The sequence below is a fragment of the Toxorhynchites rutilus genome, chromosome 3 (assembly GCF_029784135.1).
Source record: "Toxorhynchites rutilus septentrionalis strain SRP chromosome 3, ASM2978413v1, whole genome shotgun sequence".
NCBI classification, from domain to species: domain Eukaryota; kingdom Metazoa; phylum Arthropoda; class Insecta; order Diptera; family Culicidae; genus Toxorhynchites; species Toxorhynchites rutilus.
The window spans coordinates 273,982,190-274,001,414 of NC_073746.1; the positions used below are offsets into that span (position 1 = coordinate 273,982,190).

Consider the following 19,225-nt stretch of genomic DNA (forward strand, 5'->3'; position numbering starts at 1 on the left):
TTTTCAAAATATATGAATGGCCCTAAGTTTTTCTAACAACAACTTTTTCATGTTTCGAAATGATCTTGACATGTTTCTAAATCGAAAAAAGTTTTCAGAACATGTAAATCGCGATTTATGCATAAAAATCTCACGAGTTAAACATTAATAGCAATTTTTCAAAGAATACATGAAAAAATGGTGTTCGAAAAACTTTTTCCCTGAAAAAGTGCCCATCTTCCAATGTATGGGTGACTTGTTGGAAATTGTAACGGCTATTTATATCTATTTTTTCAGAATTTTAAAAACACATGTTTTCGAAAAAACAGAATTTTAATTTTCAAAATATTATTTCCGATTAAATTTTTTTTCAAAAATTTGTTTGATATTTTTTAATGAAAACCTCAATACTTTCTTACATTTCATTCTTTAACCTTATTTTGTAGATCTCATAGTTTTTAAATTGAGATTTTTCGAAAAAAAAAAGTTGAAGAAAGTCTGTTCGCGCGCAACCGTATTTAAATTTTCGGATACTTCATAACACATAACACATAACTTAATCATTAAACATTGAACGGACTAAACGCGAACTCCATTTATTTTCCAAAGACGTGTATTTTTTTTACGACGGTACATTTATCTCTCCTCTTCATACAATCAGCTGTTTTATCAGAAACATCGATCAAAGCAACATCAAAAAACGTTATCGCTAGAGAGAATTGGTCTCTCTGAGTAATTGTTGCTCGAGTGAAACAAACCAAGCGATACTGTGTGGGAAAAGAGGAAAACAATATCGCTTGGTTGTTGTGGATCACGTTTTCTCGGGATGCTCAAAATTCCTTTTCGCATAAACATGCCGGCCGCCTTGAAATATCTTGCATTTCAATTGCTTCTGTCCTATTCTAGCTACTACGAAACCGATGAGAACAGAGGTTGTCTGGCACACACTTCGGAAATAGGCAGCGCTCTCCGTGGTAACGGTACATCCCGGTTTGTTTACATCATCTGGTCATTGTTGGTGCTACTATTTACGTCTGGTGAGGCTAACGGTACTATGAACTTGACCTAGATTCGCCGATTGTGCTCTACAATATGTGTGAGTTTTGTTGTGATCCTTCTTTCGTTTCATTTGCTGTTGTTGTTGCTGCCAAGTTCTTAGTTCGTGTTTATATTCTGCTGATGGGAGTTGACACGTTGATGATGCGCCTGATACACTTTGTCTGCGGTTGTTTCTGATGCTAGTAAATGATGAGATTGTTGTTGAAAGTAACTGTAATTTCTGTTGACGATTTGGAACGTTATCTCCGCAGTCGCAGTTGTCCTGTTCATTGTTTTGCTGGTGCTTGCTTTTGTGTTGACTGGTCGTGCCTGATACCGTTCGTCGCTTGCGGTGGTGCTATGAATAAAATGAGAGGGTGCTTTTTTAAACCGAAATGATGTTACAAAAAAGGACTTCCCTGAAACGGAGGCCGGATGGCCTCCGCCCGCGCCTCCTGGCGTTGGTGTTCCTTCTGCAGACAGAATGACGTCTACATTACGTCGGTATTCCCCAGTTAGGATCAGGCCTCGCTGATGTCAAGTGTGCCTCGAAAATACCAAACGTAAAACTGTGATTAACTGAGGTTCGTCTGAGACAGCCGATACGGCTGTATAGGTGTGGACCACACCAAACATAACTGGTTCGGTAACCAGCGCAACTGCTACACCCTCACACTGCATGCAATTACTTTCCACCACCAAGAACAAAACGGGTTACCTCGACTCTGATTTAAGCTCAGTTCTGGTGAAGTCAAAACAAACGATGTCCATTTAATACAAAATGCGACTGCGAGAAAAATGATTGGTTAGATTTTTGATATTCAAAAATGTAATTAACTTAACTGGTGTGCGGGGGCCTCTCGACCCCCGCCGTTGGAGGAGTCCTAGTTCTCCTCTGATGATGCATTAATGTTATCACGGATGGGCAAGATACAGACTTTGGATATTGCACGCCTATATATTCCTTCCCTTGTGCGTACGGTAACAACACGAATATTACCATCAGATCCGGGATGCAACTCCACTACCCGCCCAAGTTGCCACTTCAATGGTGGTAAATTTTCATCTTTCAACAGTACCATAGTACCAGCAGTCAAATTATCGCGTTCTTTCGTCCATTTAGTGCGGTTCTGTAGATTCGAGAGATACTGTGCCGACCATTTCTTCCACAAGCATTGCATAAAATATTGCGTCCGTTGCCAAGCAGACAATCTATTCACAGGTATGTCGTCCAAATCAGGTTCAGGAATCGCAGTTAAAGGTCGTTGGATCAAGAAATGACCCGGTGTTAGCGCTTCGTAGTCGTTCGGATCGTTGCTCACCGGAGTCAGTGGTCGCGAGTTTAGCACAGCTTCGATTTGTGTTAAAACAGTCTGCATCTCATCATACAGCAAGGTGTGGGTGCCAATGGTCCGCTTAAATAATGTTTTGAAGGACTTAACTGCTGACTCCCAAAGTCCTCCAAAGTTTGGGGAACGTGCGGGTATGAACCGAAAATCAATATTGCTTTCCGCTGCTTCTGCAGAAATAGTCCGTTGGAATTGTTGGTTGTTAAACAACGTACATAGCTCGTCCAATTCTCGTCTGGCTCCAACAAAGTTCGTGGCATTATCGCACATTACCAGACTGGGCTTGCCACGGCGTGATGAAAAGCGTTTCAGTGATGCCAAGAAAGCCTGTGTTGTTAAGTCAGCGACCAGCTCCAAGTGCACTGCCTTTGTAACCAAGCACACGTACACAGCTACAAAACATTTCGTTGGACGAGCTCGGCGATGTGGAAACGCAATCCAAAACGGCCCGCAGTAGTCGACTCCAACTCGCTGAAATGGTATGCAAGGAGTGACTCTTTCCGGTGGAAGATCTGCCATCAGTTGATCGTGTATTCTGGGTCTGTTGCGAAAACATGGAACACATTCATGAATAACCTTTCTGGCCAGGTTTCGAGCGTTTGTCGGCCAGAACCGTTCACGGACAGTGGAAATCAAGAGTTGTTGACCTGCATGAAACAGCTTACGGTGGTAATATGATACAATTGCTCTTGTTAGCGGGTGTCGATGGTGCAATATGAATGGATGCTTCCGAGTTGTTGACAACAGCGCATGCTGTAACCGGCCACCAACACAAATAGTGCCGTCTGTTATCTGCGGATGAAGTGAACTTATTCTAGAGGACTCCTGAACCTGTTCACCCTTGGATAAGTCAGCAAACTCCTGTGGAAATGCTTCTTTCTGGGACAGACGAACTAAAATTTTCAGTGCTTCGTCGCGTTCTTCAGCGGTGATGAATCCATGCTTGCGACGATTCCGGTTAGCAGTTGGGTTGATTGCATGTAGAACTACTGTGATGACTTTTTTCTCTTCCATAATTGACTTGTCTAATTCTTCCTCCTGGATTGGGATGGGTTGGGGCCAATTCGATTCGTCCAGCTGTAACCAAACAGGCCCATGCCTCCAACTGGATTGATATTGTAGCTGCGCTGGAGTCATGCCCCGGGAAATAATATCAGCAGGGTTTTCAACTCCCATTACATGATTCCAAACTCCTTCACTCGTCAGGTGCTGTATTTCGGAGACTCGATTCGCAACGAATTCCTTCCACCTGGATGGTGCTGAAGTAAGCCAACATTTTACGATCATCGAATCCGTCCAGAAATATGACTTGACTTCGATGTGGATGCTGGCCATCACTTTCTCGTGCAAATGTGAAAGAAGCAGTGCTGAAGATAACTCAAGTCGAGGAATGGACTGCCGACGATTTTTTCTTTTGAGATTTTCCAGAGGGGCTACCCGTGATTTTGAAATCAAGAGGTGTGTTGAAACAGTATCGTTGTCCTCGACGGTTCTTACAAATATACATGCCCCATATGCCTTCTCTGATGCATCACAGAATCCGTGAAGTTGTATGGACTTCACAGTTGCGGTGACTCCGACCCAACGAGGAATGGACATGCCATCCAAGTCTACAAGATTTCTCCGAAATTCTTGCCATTGTTGTCGAAGACTATCAGTGAGAGGCTCATCCCAACTGCATTCGTATTTCCAGAGCTCTTGCATAAAAATCTTCGCTTTCACCACCACCGGACCAACCAAGCCTAAGGGGTCAAATATTCTGGAGACATCTGATAACACAACCCTTTTTGTAATATCTGCTGCCATGCTCCACTTAGGACTATGGAATCGGAAATTATCTGTACTTGGTTCCCAAGCCAAACCCAAGGTTTTGATTGGAGCGCTGGACGAATCTAGCTCTAGAATGGTGCGATCATCTCTCAGGGTTTCTGGTACATCCAATAGGAGTTTTCGGGAATTCGAATTCCATTTCCGTAAAGAGAAACCGGCTGATTCCATCAATTCGATGATTTCACGTATGAGTTCTCTGCCTTGATCAATACTACCTATACTCAATAGCAGGTCGTCTACATAAAAGTTATTTCTGATGACGGATGCTGCGAGCGAATGAGTTTGCTGACCATAGTCTGCTAACTTCTGCAGGCACTTGGTCGCCAGATATGGTGCGGATGCTGTTCCGTACGTAACGGTCGTCAATTCGAATGAGCTGATGGGCTGGTCGGAGGAGTCCCTCCACAAGATTCTCTGCAGATGTCTATTGTTTGGTTGAACTCGAATCATGCGGTACATTTTGGCGATGTCCGCAATAAGAGCATATTGATACAACCGAAAGCGCAAAGTTAGGCTGATTAAATCATCCTGTACAACAGGGCCAACTAGAAGGACATCATTCAGAGATACTCCGGTCGTTGTTTTGCACGAAGCGTCGAACACAACTCGAAGTTTTGTTGTAGTGCTTTCTGGTTTTAAAACAGCGTGGTGTGGCAGATAGTATGTTCCCTTTTCAGATCTGTCCGTAACGATTTGCATATGTCCAAGGTGTAGATATTCATGGATGAAATCAGTATACATCTGCTTCAGTTCTGGATTTGCAGAGAAGCGTCGTTCCAATCCTCTGAACCGATTAATTGCTATCCTTTTCGATTCGCCAAGACGTTCAATTGCGAATTCTTTCTTCGGTAGTGTAACGATGAACCTTCCTGATGAATCTCTGACTGTCGTCTTATCAAATATTTCTTCGCAGATTGTTTCTTCGATGGAGTTGTTGGATGTAGTGTTACAGGTTTCTAGTTCCCAGAACCTTGTGAGCTGCTGTTCAATCTCTGCCGTGGAGCACACAAACGTGATTGACTGGGTCATTCTGGAGGAGCTGCGTGGAATCCTTCCTGATAGGATCCAACCAAATACCGTGTTTTGTAGCGTAGGTCCATCGTCGGTTACCTTTTGTCTGCCATCGGTTAGCAGATCCATATAGTGTTCTGCACCAATGATAACGTCTACTGGACTGCTCTCATAGAACTGCGGATCTGCCAGAACTTTCACGTCAGGAAGGGTCCAAGTGGACGGATTGAAACTCGTCGTCGGCAACGGCACCGTCAATTCTGGCAACACGTGGAACTGCATCTCCTCTTCAAATGGTGAAATTATTTGTGATCTTGGACAAACTGCTGCCTTAACTGCTTTTGTTGAAATATTACGAGACGACCCAATCCCCTGCACGCACAGATATGCTGAAGTTTCATCAAAGTTAAGCCTTTTCGAAAAAGCTCTTGTCATAAGGCAGTGCTGCGAACACGAGTCCAACAATGCTCGAGCCAGCAGTGAATTTCCAGAGTTGTCTCTCATACGAACGAGTGCGGTTGACAGAAGGATATCGGGTGTTGGTGTGGCAGGGACTGCTACATAATTCTGGCTTGTGGTGGCATGATCTGTGCTGAACTGTGAGCGTTGTGTGCTATGCGAGTTGGCTGTGTGTGTGTTTTGTGGCTGAGTGTGTGTCTGTTGGAGTGAGTTGTGTTGCGTGGACTGTGGTTGTTGCGATGGAGGATTCAACATCGCGAATGTGGATTGCGGCTGTGGAACGGAGTGTTTAATCTGCCCAACATGCAGCATCGAATGATGTTTTTGAAAACAGTGATGACAGGTTCCTCGATCGCAATCTTTGAAGACATGTCCGGGACGAAGGCAATTCTTACATAGCCGGTAGCGAGATACAGCATCGTTTCGTTCTGGTAAACTCATTGAATGGAATGTTGGACACTGGAAAGGTGAATGCCAGGGATCGGTACAAAAGGGACATCTGGCCGGGGTCTTCAATGTAGTGTGACACACTGCTACTCTGGGTTGACGCTGATCAAAATTTGAAGGTTTGGCAGAAGCAACTGACTGCAAAACTGAGCAATGGTTACGGAGATATGCCAGAAGTTTCTCGTACGTAGGGACTTCTTTACTGTTGTGGTGAGTCTCCCAATTACGTAGAGTCGTGGTATCCAACCTTAAACATAACATGTGGACTAACAATGTACTCCAACCGGAAACGATCTCACCTATTTTCTCCAACATTTGCAAATTCTTCTCAAACTCGCAGATAAGATGATTCAAACCATCGTAAGATTCTTTCTTCAGAGGTTCAAGTGAGAAGAGTGCATCCAGATGATCCTTCACGATGAGTTTTCGGTTTTCGTATCTGGATTCCAGAGTCTTCCAAGCTACATCGTAGTTGGCCGCAGACAACTCGATGCCGTTTACCTCCTGGAGAGCTTCTCCTGTGAGTGACGACTTCAGGTACGTGAATTTGTCCATTTCCGTCAACTGCGAGTTGTTATGGATCAGACTATAAAAGGTATCGCGAAACGTAACCCAATCCTTTATATTACCGCTGAAGTGGGGAAGGGAAATCTCCGGAAGTTTAACTCGAGAAAATGCTGCTGTCTGCTGTCCATAATTAGATTGATCTCTGTCGCATTTCGAAACTGCTGTACTGACAGGTTTTAGCTTCAAAAGTTGTGCCTTCAGCACACAAAACCGATTCTGAAACTGCCGCATTACGTCAAAATTGGCCTTTTCTCGAAGTTGATCTGCTTCCTCTTTTTCATCTTCATCTCCCGCAGCAAATTTCTCAGAATCCGCATCTTCCATGATAATTTCAATTTTGTTGCGAACTTCGAGAAATTCTTTGTACTCCTCCTGCAACAGCTGCAACCGAACTTCAACCTGGCACTCATCCCTGTCCCATTCAAAATCCTCTAAAAATTGCTGCACGACGTCCAAGCTATTCAGCATCTGCCGTTCCCGCTTTGTGAGTGCTCTCAATTCCTTGCTCATTTCGATAGTTTCGTAAGTATTTATTCCACTGATAACACTCACTGATTTCTATTACTTCAAATTGGTTTACTCTACGTTCCACGATATGCGAATCTCGATGTGACAGAAGGCAGAATGTGATTGCAATGAGGATAAAAATATAACAACCACAAAATCCAGCAGATTTTGAAACACAACCAGACAAAAAAAAACTCAGGCCAAGCCAAATTAAATGAAACTCGCATGCACTTTTATTTATTTATTTTAGTCGTATTCCTTTATTATTTCTAAGCCACATGCACCAAGCTTACAGAATGAGCAGTACTTCCCTGGTCAAATCCTTCATCCAGTAGTGCAGCAACCCAGCTTCCAGTGCGCAATGGTGATTGTAGCTGCACTCCACAATGGTGCACAAGTGATGGCGTTGTTTTATTCCAATTTCACTGGTTGGGAGTTTCGCTCTTTTTCAGCTTCAGTTATGAACTCCACAATTTACATAACAGTTGGTGATCCGAATCAAATAAACTCTGGTTAATCTGTATACTCCGTGACCTCAATCCGCGTATTTTGAATTCGATTCAACTTCGAAGGCGAACAGAATTGTCTTTATTTCACCAATTGTCAAGTAAGTTCAATTGTGCGCTATTGTTCGTAACACACTTTACGCAAATGAATTTAAACGAAGTATCCGAACAACTGATTCTAAACGATCCGGTTCGAAGGACCAAATGTTCGCGCGCAACCGTATTTAAATTTTCGGATACTTCATAACACATAACACATAACTTAATCATTAAACATTGAACGGACTAAACGCGAACTCCATTTATTTTCCAAAGACGTGTATTTTTTTTACGACGGTACATTTATCTCTCCTCTTCATACAATCAGCTGTTTTATCAGAAACATCGATCAAAGCAACATCAAAAAACGTTATCGCTAGAGAGAATTGGTCTCTCTGAGTAATTGTTGCTCGAGTGAAACAAACCAAGCGATACTGTGTGGGAAAAGAGGAAAACAATATCGCTTGGTTGTTGTGGATCACGTTTTCTCGGGATGCTCAAAATTCCTTTTCGCATAAACAAAGTCTACAAAATTTTATTTACAGAATGAAATCAAGAAGTTATTTATGTTTCCATTAAAAAAAATATCGAACAAATTTTCGGAAAAGAAATATTAATTGCAGAAAAATATTTTGAAAATTAAAATTGGTTTTTCTCGAAAACATGTTTTTTTTTAAATTCTGGAAAAAATAGATATGATTAGCCCATACAATTTTAAACAAGTCATCCATACATTGAGAAATGGGCACTTTTACAGGAAAAAAGTTTTTCATGTTTAATTCACTATGATTGTTTAGTTCGTAACATTTTTATGTACAAAGTATCGCGATTTACATACTCTGCTATCTTTTTTCGACTTAGAAAAAAAAATGTTATGAGTAAAACATTATTTTTCAGGGGTCTCCATACTCCAAAATGCCTTAAATTCCAGAAACTATAAAAGATAGAAAGTTTACGTCTTCGACGGAATTTCATATTTTAATAAGATATAAAACTTTGTCGAATACACTACATCGCTGTCTTGACTTGAAAAAATTGGATAATAGGTAATTTTTTCAAAGAAAACATGAGAAAGTTGTTGTTGGAAAACCTTTTTCCCTGTAAATCTGGTAATCGTTCGATTAATCGATTAATCGAAAATTATTTTTTATCAATTCCAACGGATTAGTGTAATGTCAACTTAATATACTCTATATACAAATTGCGCGGGGTGAGTTGTCATACGACACACGGGTCATAAGGAACTTCCTAGTCCCTGTTTACTGTACAAAATATCAGGACTACCTAACTAAACTACATTGAATTTATTTTTTCAAAAACTTGGTAGCTAAATGGTTTTTTCAAAATTAAATAATGTTTTTCTGAAAGTTAACTTTTCATTTTTCAATTTTCTGCAATGGTTTTGTTTGTATTGGTGAAAGCTTCGTTATTTTTTCGACATTAATGCCAGACAACATCAAACAGCTATAAAAAAACTCAATAAACTGTTATTCCTAAGTCATAGCGTTTCATGTCATGAAAATCAATAAAATAAAATTGTGTTGATTTCAAAACAATTATTATTTTTACGTTTAATGGGTCTATAATGTAAGTTTTAGCAACATTGGTTGAGAAAATTGTATTGCAGAGTTCGAAACACTGCCATGGCTGGCTCTGCTGTCAGTAATAGTAAACGGAGAAGTTACTATCAAAATGCTTGGCCAATAAAGAGAAGGGTTAAAGCTCTCCAACGTGAAAATATGAAAAAATACGATCAACGAAGGAAAATATCAAAGAATTATCATCGAAATATACATCGAATTACTGTGCGGAACAACTTGTTGATACCAAAAGAGTCCCAATTCGCATTGTGTTATAAATTTGCTCGTTTCACGCTCGCGTATGATCAGATTTTACTTCATATGCAAATACACATTCTATATATATTTATATTTGCAATTGTTCATCGGAATACATCGTTCAAACATTTTACTTCGGTATTGAATTGTTAATTTTTTTCAAATGTATTCTATGACTTGTGTCAGCGAAGCGCCACACAGTCTGATAAGTGGATTGATCTATTTACGTGTGCTTTGCTGTTCTCTCACAAACACTTTTACCACAATTTTTACACGTGGTTTTACCAATACTACTACAATGGCTTTCTTCCACCTTCACCTTAAGGCAGTATTCTAGTCCAATAATTTGAAAAAAAAAACAATTTTTTTTCCTTCATATTTCTGTAGTTTAGGCATTCAAGAATATACCCTAGAAAGGACTGATCGAAAATCCTATTATTTACCGAGTTAGAACCATTTTAGTGATGCGGTATCTAACCTGGTACGACCATAACAATGAACATTAAACGCGTTTTTTCCGAAAATATTTTTTTTTTCAAACTGGCGTACACGATACCTCAAGTTCTACTGAATCGATTCATGTCTAATTTATATGAATACAATCTACATGCATCTCTCTATCGCTTGAACCTCTAAAAAATAACATTTTTTAAATCCATTTTAAAAAAATCGTGAAACATAAGAAAAAACGTTTTAAGCCGCATTTTGTTTTTCAAACGGTCGCCATTTTGTCAAAAAATGTGTTTTTGACTTGTCCGAGGTTCATGCGATAGCGGCATCTTGTTCAGGCATCTGATTCAGAATCTGTACGATTTTTTTTTTGTTTTAGATAACCAGAAAGGCTGGAATCGTGTACGCCATGGCATAACTTTTTAACTGAATTTTCTATTCCAAAGGCTCATGCGGTAAACATGAGGTTACTTGAAACAAAAATGGCAGCAGGTGAAAACTTTTCTCCGATCATGACATTCTGACCATGAACTTGGTAGGGGCCCACTCTGACGATTTGATTAGGATTACGCGAATAAAGCTACAATTTTATCTGTTATGGAGTATAAAAGATTTTGCTTGAGATTCACTGCTTGTAGGTAGTCATATACAATGTCGCTGTTCGCGTATTGCTCTATGCTGCATGCAGTCAAAACGTATAACACATAAAATTTAAACTCAGACACTAAAATCAGGCGAACGTCGGTTTTGATTTTCAAAACGACAAATCATAATGTCAATGCTTTTTCTTTGATTAAGAATGACTAGCTGTATGCAATCTACCTATTTAGTACTACAGTTCCAAGAGGATGGTTTTATCTAATGAAATTTCAAAAACAAGTTGCGTCGCATAATATAGTATCTTTTTTTTTTGTTTAATTTAGTCATCATTATCTATATTATTACATTTTCCGAAAATATGATAGGCTTTTTGTGAAAGAACATTTGCTACTCACAGTACTGAACGAAGTTCGAAAATATTCCGCCGAATTAATCCGAGTATCATGAGAGACTAGTAAACGTTGCTATCAGTCATAATAAAACGTTCTAAGCGCTCTGTTTACATTGATCATACGATCGTAACAACCTTACATCATTTGTGCATCGCTCGCTGCCACAGACCAAAGGTTTGTCAGTGTTTTCCTTCTGAATCTCCCACAACCGCCGCCATCCAATGGGCGACACTGGTATTGATGACGCACGTATACGCGATACATTATTATTGTAATGGCGTTCGTTTATATTCGTTTCATTGCTAAAAATATCTGAAGGTGCATCAGGTACAGTAGTGGTCCCCCCACCATATTGTGCACGGACGTATACATTCTCAATCATTTTTCGATTCATTCGAGTCTCGCAAAGGTATCATGAAGATAGAATGAAAAATTGTTGCTATGCTAATTTTCGGTCACTACTGTTGTGCGAATGGTGAATGAATGCGTGGCGCTTGTGGGAGCTACAAAAACGGTTATGAATATAAACCTACGGTAGTAAATAATGAAGACAGAATGACGGTCTATGGCGAGGAGAGACAGGCGCTCAAGGAATAAAACATCACGCACATGTGCATGTTTCTGTCGGGTTTGTTGCACTTTATCATCGTAGCCCTGATCGTGACAGATTTCACGTATTGAATGAAAGTTTTTTTTTCTTCATTTCACACGTTGCACAGCCAGAGTCGAAAATAACTTCGCCAAGATTTTACAGTGTCTGGTTTTGCGTGCATTATAATTAATGTATCGGTTCGCGATTCATTACGCGGCGTAAATCAAACAAAAGAAACGTCCTTTACAAAGTCGTCTGCACTTCACCACGCAATAAGATTATGTATCCTTTTTTATTTCTCCCCCTTAACAGTTCACCACCTCGATACTGTACGATCCGGCGCGGAAGAAAGAACCATCGCAGTCATTCCAGACCGAACGCGACTCTTGTCTCACCTATTTTGCCAAATGGAACGAATCGGACCAGGTGGACTTCGTGGAACAGCTCCTGTCCCGCATGTGCCATTACCAGCATGGACACATCAACGCTTACCTGAAACCGATGTTGCAGCGGGATTTCATCACACTGTTACCGAGTAAGTGCTTCTCTTTTTTTCGGGTGTTTTGTTTTTTTTTGTTGGCCGTAAGCGCAAGCCCCAAACAGAATTGTGCACACCGAAACCCCAATTTGGAGCGCATTTTGTAATTTTGTTTTGTGTTGTCATTGTTGTTCTCTACTAACAAGGTTAATTTTGGAACAACAAACCCAGTCGAAAGTGCTGCAGCCTCTTTGGCTGCTCCATTGCAAATAGAATAAATCAAATCTAAGCAAAAAGATCATACGATTGGTTGGGTTATAGTTGGCCAAAGTTTTCTCAAATTGTTTCATTTGGAATAACATAAATTTTGTATTTTGGTCCTTTATAAGAGATAATCTAATCACATTTTCTGTTTAATTTAGTGATTTATCGCTTTATTATACATGGACGTATAATGAAGTAATGAGTTTGAGTTTCTGCTGTTTTTATCGTAAGGTAATTGTTTCAACCTTACTTTCTAGCATAGCCCTTTGTTCGAGCTTTTCATCACATATGGCCATTCATCCAGCTGATTTCCGCGATTTAGACTGCCGAAATTCATTTTTGCTTGAGCTCTATCTCGTCAAATCGACCGACCTTTTGAGAAAGCATTTCTTCTGATAAATTTCATGGTTCATGTTTCCAGAAGATGCGAAAGGATAACTTTTCAATCATAGGTACATAATGCTTGTTAAATAAGAATTTTTCGAGAACTTCGGCCTATTGTTCATTTTTCAGTCTTCCGGAAACTCTACCGGCCGAACGAGGTATAAAATTCATGTCCAAAATTATGTAATAGAACGGTTTTGCAGTACGTTTCATCATCTATCACGACTCAGTCGTATTTCTCTAGTAACATAACGTAGAGCTTCCTTGGGTGTTTCTATACATGAAGATTTTATTCTGTGTTACCGGTACATCTTGTACCTTGAAACTTCCAAAACCTTTTAGACCGAATCAACGCCTGCGATGCACTGCTGAAACGGAACGAACTCGACCCATTTTTGAAAAAAATGGTAACTGGTGTTGAAAAGTGGATCACGTACGACAACCTAAAGCGAAAAAAGTCGTGGTCGAAGCGCGGTGAGCCGGCCCAAACCATCGCCAAGCCCGGATTGACGACCAGAAAGTTTTTGCTGTGTGTTTGGTGGGATTGGAAGGGAAATATCCACTATGAGCTGCTAAAACTATGGCCAGACCCTCAACTCGGTTCTATACTGTGAGCAGCTGGTCCGTTTGAAGCAAACGATTGACCAAAAGCGGCCAGAAATGATCAGAAATGGTGTTGTTTTCCACCAGGACAACGCTCGGCCTCACACATCTTTGATGACCCGCCAGAAGCTACGGGAGCTCGGATGGGATGTCCTATTGCACCCACCGTATAGTCCAGACCTGGCTCCAAGTGATTATCATCTCTTCCGGTCCATGCAAAACGCTCTTGGGTATACTAAGTTGGCCTCAAAAGAGGCTTGCAAAAACTGGCTGTCTGAGTTTTTTGCAAATATGGAGGGGGGATAATGAAGTTGCCTTCTAAATGGCAACAAGTTTGCGAACAAAACGGCGCATATTTGACTCAAATTGGATAATTTTAAGTATGTTAAATAAAGCGTCAAATTTCGATCAGAAATACGACATTTCTTTTTCCCCAACCCTATATATTCGGGTTCCGTCTGAATTTTAGGATCAGCTGCCCTCGCTTTTCTACCACTTGTGGCTTTTCTATTGCTGGCCAGACGTTCTCCAAATTGTTTCACGACATCACACACCGCGTGATTGTATTGTTTTTCAAATCTATCGATCGCTGGCCAGAACAATGCGAATGAAGTCGCTATCGGTGTTCCCAATTCCAAGAAGGGGGAGTTCGAAGAGGTAATTGACAGCCGCCCAAACTCATTGACTAGGCAATTTTTCCAAAATCTAACTTTATGAAGCGCCTGCGTTGCCTCCAACATCGTTGTACATGTAGACATCAACAATGAAATCGACTGCTTTCGAGGCACTAAGAAAAACAAAACCATGATATCGTCTCAAGCGAAGACAGCTGATGCTGATGAAAGGCCGTATGAAAGGGAATGAAAGCGATGAAATGTCGTGAGATGGAACAGTTGTACCGCTCTTAGATTCAACTGAGGATTGGTACTGAAAATCGGAATCCACGATTGGTTTTATCGCTAATACCGGGTCTTTTTTCATTACCCAATTACTGGTTTTTTACAATCAATAACCGGTAATTTCGGTAATTTTCATTTTTACACCATAAATAATTGCCTTGATACCGCTTTGAAATATTACTCGAGAATAAAAATAAGATCGAAAAGGCACAACTGGCAAGTTGCGTCGTTTTTACGACCTCCGGGCTTCAGTTCAAAAATCGAAACACAGGATAAGCTTTAGCGATGAGGAACTGACAGCGATAAAGAACTTGGTTGATGCCCTCGAACTAGCTCTGGTCGCTGTTGAACTTCTATACTGGAAGAACTGAACCCTTTGAGAAGCTATCTTCGGATTGCAATTTCTGTTTGAACAGCTATCGGAGCAAATTTCGAAGCAGCTGCTTGAAGCCCCGATTGAAAGGATTGCAGAACAATTTTTTGTATATGCAGATTTGTTCGCGTATATGACTAATCATTCTGCTCGTGGTCGTGACACAATTAATGATGATCTCGGCGTCTTCTATCAAACGTCACGGACTGCATTTATCAAGCAGCCATTTGAAGTTGTTTGTTACCTGATGAAATTTGACGATTATGGTATTGATTCAGTAGCTGGACAACAGGAGGTAAAAAAATCACTGGACGATGCAGAACCCCGCAGAACAGTTCAACATCAAGGAAAAACGATTGCAGCAATTCAAAGGTATCAAGGTCCAGCCTGAGCTCGGATTGATGAAAATCCTCAGACAAGAGTTTTCGTACAGAGAAATTTCGTTAATGAGATCCGATCTAGATTAGAAGACGACAAAATTAAAAATTTTTGTGTCCCTAAGTCTTACTTTTAACAGCAAACTAAGTAGTAAAAACTTGCAAAATGTTTTCTTGTGAACTAATCATTAACAATAAAAGCCGTTTATTGAAGAAAATGGTTTATTTTAAAGTATTCTTTATTTTCATTACCGAATAACCGGTTATTGAAATTTTGACACGGTAATGCAATCCCGAAATGGAAACCATTGAGTAACACAAAAATCGCAAATCGGTTGGTGAAGATTACTAGCTTTTGAAAGTGATTATGTGAAAACTAATAGAATGTATGTATCGACGTATAGTGAGAATTTGAGAAGTAAACTACTACAGGAGGAATGGAAAGTATCCACGACCTAAATATCAACTCATTTGAATAAACCGGGTACGATAAATCCATCACTTTGTCGGTAGTAATTGGACAAGTTGGTCACCGGCATTTATATCTTCTTAGTAGAAACTTGGAAGGATCGAGAAGAAATACCAGAACTGTGATGTTACAATTGGACAAGTAATGCTTTGAATGGGATGAGGCCCTCTTCATCCCATTTAAAAGCCGTTGGTCCCTGTAATGACCCCATTATGTTGGTGGAGAGAGCCGCTATCTCTTCAGTAGTAGCTGAACGAGACAAGGCCACAACCTTCTTGGATCATCTAGACTAAAAAAACTAACATTGAGTTGAGCTAGACATGGAGACACTGGTAGACAACCATCTATGTGGTAGTTTACTGTCAGCGCCTAGACCGGCCATGTTTGATAAACATTCGGTAAATACAGCACCTCAAGCTAAAGCCAACTAGGCAAACATTTGCAGACAAATCTACCCACTACAGAATAGCTACAGCGATTGCTTGGCTTCGTCCAAGACATCGACGTTATTACGCGCAACTTTGGAACAGTGGCTGAAACGTACCCTATACTAATGGCTGAGGCGTAGCTGATCGACTTCCTATCGACCTATCCGCTCAATATTTGCTATCTGGCCGGATACCGGATAGTTACTCACTATCTGGCCGGATACCGGATATTTGAGTAAAAAAATATTATTTCCTAACAACATAGGATAAATTATAACATTATAACATTAAAACATCATTCACGCGTGGATAAAAATATGGTGTGATTACTGACATGTCGAAAATGTTATTAAAAGTTAATTATTGTCAACTCATATCATCAACGTTTTATTCAGCTTCATCGCTTTCGTTTCGTTTAGGTATGGGCAAAATCGCATCGGAATTCATTCAACAACACTCATTCACAGATAAAACTCACCCTTCTATTCTCCGTTTATGCCTCACTTTATTTGAGACAGAAAACATTCACCTATTCTTTTCGCAAAGTTCATTCTCGATTAGAACGGAAAAATACTGTCTGGATTCCGCTCTTCTATTCTCAGAATTTTTTGCATTCCCTCATTTGCCTCATTTGCTTGAGCCAGCGAGTGTCTCTAAAATCATTCGTTTTTCACTCAAATAGCAATCATTGAGCCTCGATCGCGGCATTAAAATATAGGTTGATAGTTGAAATCGAGTTGTTTCCTGTGCACTATTTCAATGACATTTTTTTGTTTCTAGTATGAAACGATCTAAGCCAACGCAAAAGACCATGTTAACGCAAGTTATTGATGAGCGGGAAGGTGGATTTCATGTGCACTTGAATGCTGACAAGGAAAAGAGTACAAGGGAAAATAAAATCATACATACATGTTTTCTATCAGTCCCGAATGGAGATGGTCGAGGAGTGTAAAATGATTCATCGTGCAATCTCACGATTGTTTGCTGCATTCTTTTCGCCATGATTATTCCAAGCAGATACAAGAGTGATTTATAATCAGGTGTGGAGAAATGAGCGAATGAACTTTTCCATACTTGGTTTCGTTTAACAGGTGTTGAAGACGGCAATGAGCTGTTATTCTCAGAAGTTTCGTTTCAAGATATTTTTGTATGATGATTTTGATTTTGATGAATTTTGTCTGTCTGTTTACGTTTCGACAACTCCTAAATGATCTGACCTGAACCTCGTGTCTCGTTTGTTTTTTGGTGCAACAACATGCGGAATTACCTCGAATATATGTAAACTCAACACACTTCTCCACCAAGCCTAATAATTGTTGAATCTTCAAATTAGTGAATCAGACGCCGATCATAATAATTTCGATTTGTGGTGAAGTAAGTATACCCCCTTTCAGTTTGTTCTCAATCTCAATAAAATAATTGATTGCTGATTGCATGTAACACTTACTCTCACTCGGCCAGTATTAGAATTATCTCAATACACTTACAAAAATCTAGTTGTTATAATATAAAACCATTATCAGAAAATAGGAAAATAGGATAGGAAGTATGGGAGAAAGAGGCTCCAAAGACGAAAACTTACGTCTTCCTCCCTCTGTTACCGTAAACGGCGACGAAATGAAGGTAGTGAGCTAGTTCATGTAACGCAGACAACGATACCAGCAAGGAGATTCGGAAATGCATCTTAGCGAGAAATCGAGCTTTCTTCGGACTCCATATAATGTCACGGACTCACGATGTCAAAATTCTTCGCGCTCCGGGGAGAAACTGACAGTACAAAGTATCAGACGTAGTTGTTTCACAGTTTTCGCCAAGGCTGCTGCAACTGATAAGTACGTTCATTTTTGTAGAAGGCCCGATACAGGGTGGCAACGGTTACTTGTCAGTAAAATATATATATATATATTCATAAAAACACAACGAATGATTGAAAATCTACAAAAGGTTAATTTCCTGAAAGCTTACATTTTATTATTGAGACATTCTATGCTCAGCTCGAACTTCTCACCTTTTTCTTTCATAACCAGCCGTAGACGTTTCTTGAACGCTTCGCAACTGGCACGCACCATTTCTTGAGGCATATTGTCCCAAATATTGATCAAGAGTTTCTTGAAAGTTTCAATAGTGTGACCTTTTGTGCTTCCAATTTTACTGAGCATGTCTTCCCACGAAAGTAATCCACAGGATTAAGATCCGGTGATGAGGCAGACCATTCTTGTGGTGATATGAAATGGGGAAAATTCTGGCGAAACCACTCCTGCGTTGTTTTCGATTGATGAGAAGGGGTAGCATCTTGTTGAAAGCAGTTATTTCCATCTGGAATCAATGCATGGCGAAGCATGGCGTAACAAATGGTTCTTCAAAACATGATCGATATGGTAATCAGTGTTGATTTTTACTCCTGACTCGATAAAAAGTGGCGGAAGCTTGACATTTTGTGAAATTCCACCCCATACCATCACTCTCGACACATTTTGGAATCGCTGCACTGCCAATTTATTCTTGGGAACATCAGCAAGATTCGCTGCATATACTATATCATTCTGTTGATTGAGAGTATTTCGCATTAGAAACATTTTTGCTTCGGAAAAGATAATAACACAATTAGCGTGCCGCTGCAGTAACTCCTTGCTTTGTGATGATGTTCTGGATCGATGTATATTAAATATTCGAATCCTTGGCCATCGCACGCCTTGGTTGTGTAGGACTCCAGCGAATTCATTCCCTAACGAGTTTCACCATCATTTTGGTCCTAACCGTTGGATGAGGTCCATGCCTTTGGTTGACTTTATACGTACCCGTCTACTTGTATCTTTCCATGGTACGGAGGATGAATCTATCGATCACATCTATGTGTTTGAGCTGTTTCAAGATTTCACATGGTCTAATTTTTTTCAAATGTAAATCTACTACCAGCTCCTGTTTTGAATCCATGATTATTTTTTTTTTTATTTAAATCGTTTATTTTTACAGGCTCAGTTACATAGGTTTAAAGGAGCCGAACTCCTTACTGTATTGTTACTAGTATATAAACATTTTTCCTTAATTCTAATGTTAATAATATAGGAAACCGATTACTCGCGGTCGACTCGAGTTTAGAAGGGTGACATATTTTCTTCAGGAAAAGGAGGGGATATGAGGATATATTGACAATGATCACACTCACACTCTCAATCACACTCATCACGCTCAATTCTTAAACCTATCTTATATCTAATATGTATTTACATTTCATCTTATTCTTAAGAAGGGATCCGATCTCTCACAAAGGAAAAGGAAAAGGAAAAACTAAGGGTGTAAGGACAATCACACACGAAGATCGATAGCTTTAAGGAATACATATATT

The 19,225-nt window shown here is 40.0% G+C and overlaps 2 protein-coding genes across 7 annotated transcripts in view; one reads left to right on the forward strand and one right to left on the reverse strand.

Annotated features, from left to right (window-relative positions):
* Window positions 1-19,225, forward strand: part of LOC129775709 (F-box/WD repeat-containing protein 11) — a 101,358-nt gene that overhangs the window by 66,342 nt on the left and 15,791 nt on the right. For all 5 annotated transcript variants that reach the window (XM_055780741.1, XM_055780737.1, XM_055780739.1 and 2 more), the window contains one exon: window positions 11,917-12,139. In XM_055780741.1, the coding sequence (XP_055636716.1) occupies window positions 11,917-12,139 (223 nt within the window). The remainder of the gene's footprint in view (window positions 1-11,916; window positions 12,140-19,225) is intronic.
* On the reverse strand, window positions 1,558-7,298 carry LOC129775708 (uncharacterized). 2 transcript variants are annotated; one of them, XM_055780735.1, is made up of 2 exons: window positions 1,861-7,298; window positions 1,558-1,804 (listed from the first exon to the last, which is right to left on the reverse strand). In XM_055780735.1, the coding sequence occupies exon 1, from the start codon at window positions 7,188-7,190 to the stop codon at window positions 1,902-1,904; it is 5,289 nt and encodes a 1,762-aa protein (XP_055636710.1). In that variant the 5' UTR covers window positions 7,191-7,298; the 3' UTR covers window positions 1,558-1,804; window positions 1,861-1,901. The 2 variants fall into 2 exon arrangements, with proteins under 2 accessions (XP_055636710.1, XP_055636711.1); XM_055780736.1 differs by having other exon boundaries at window positions 1,856-7,298.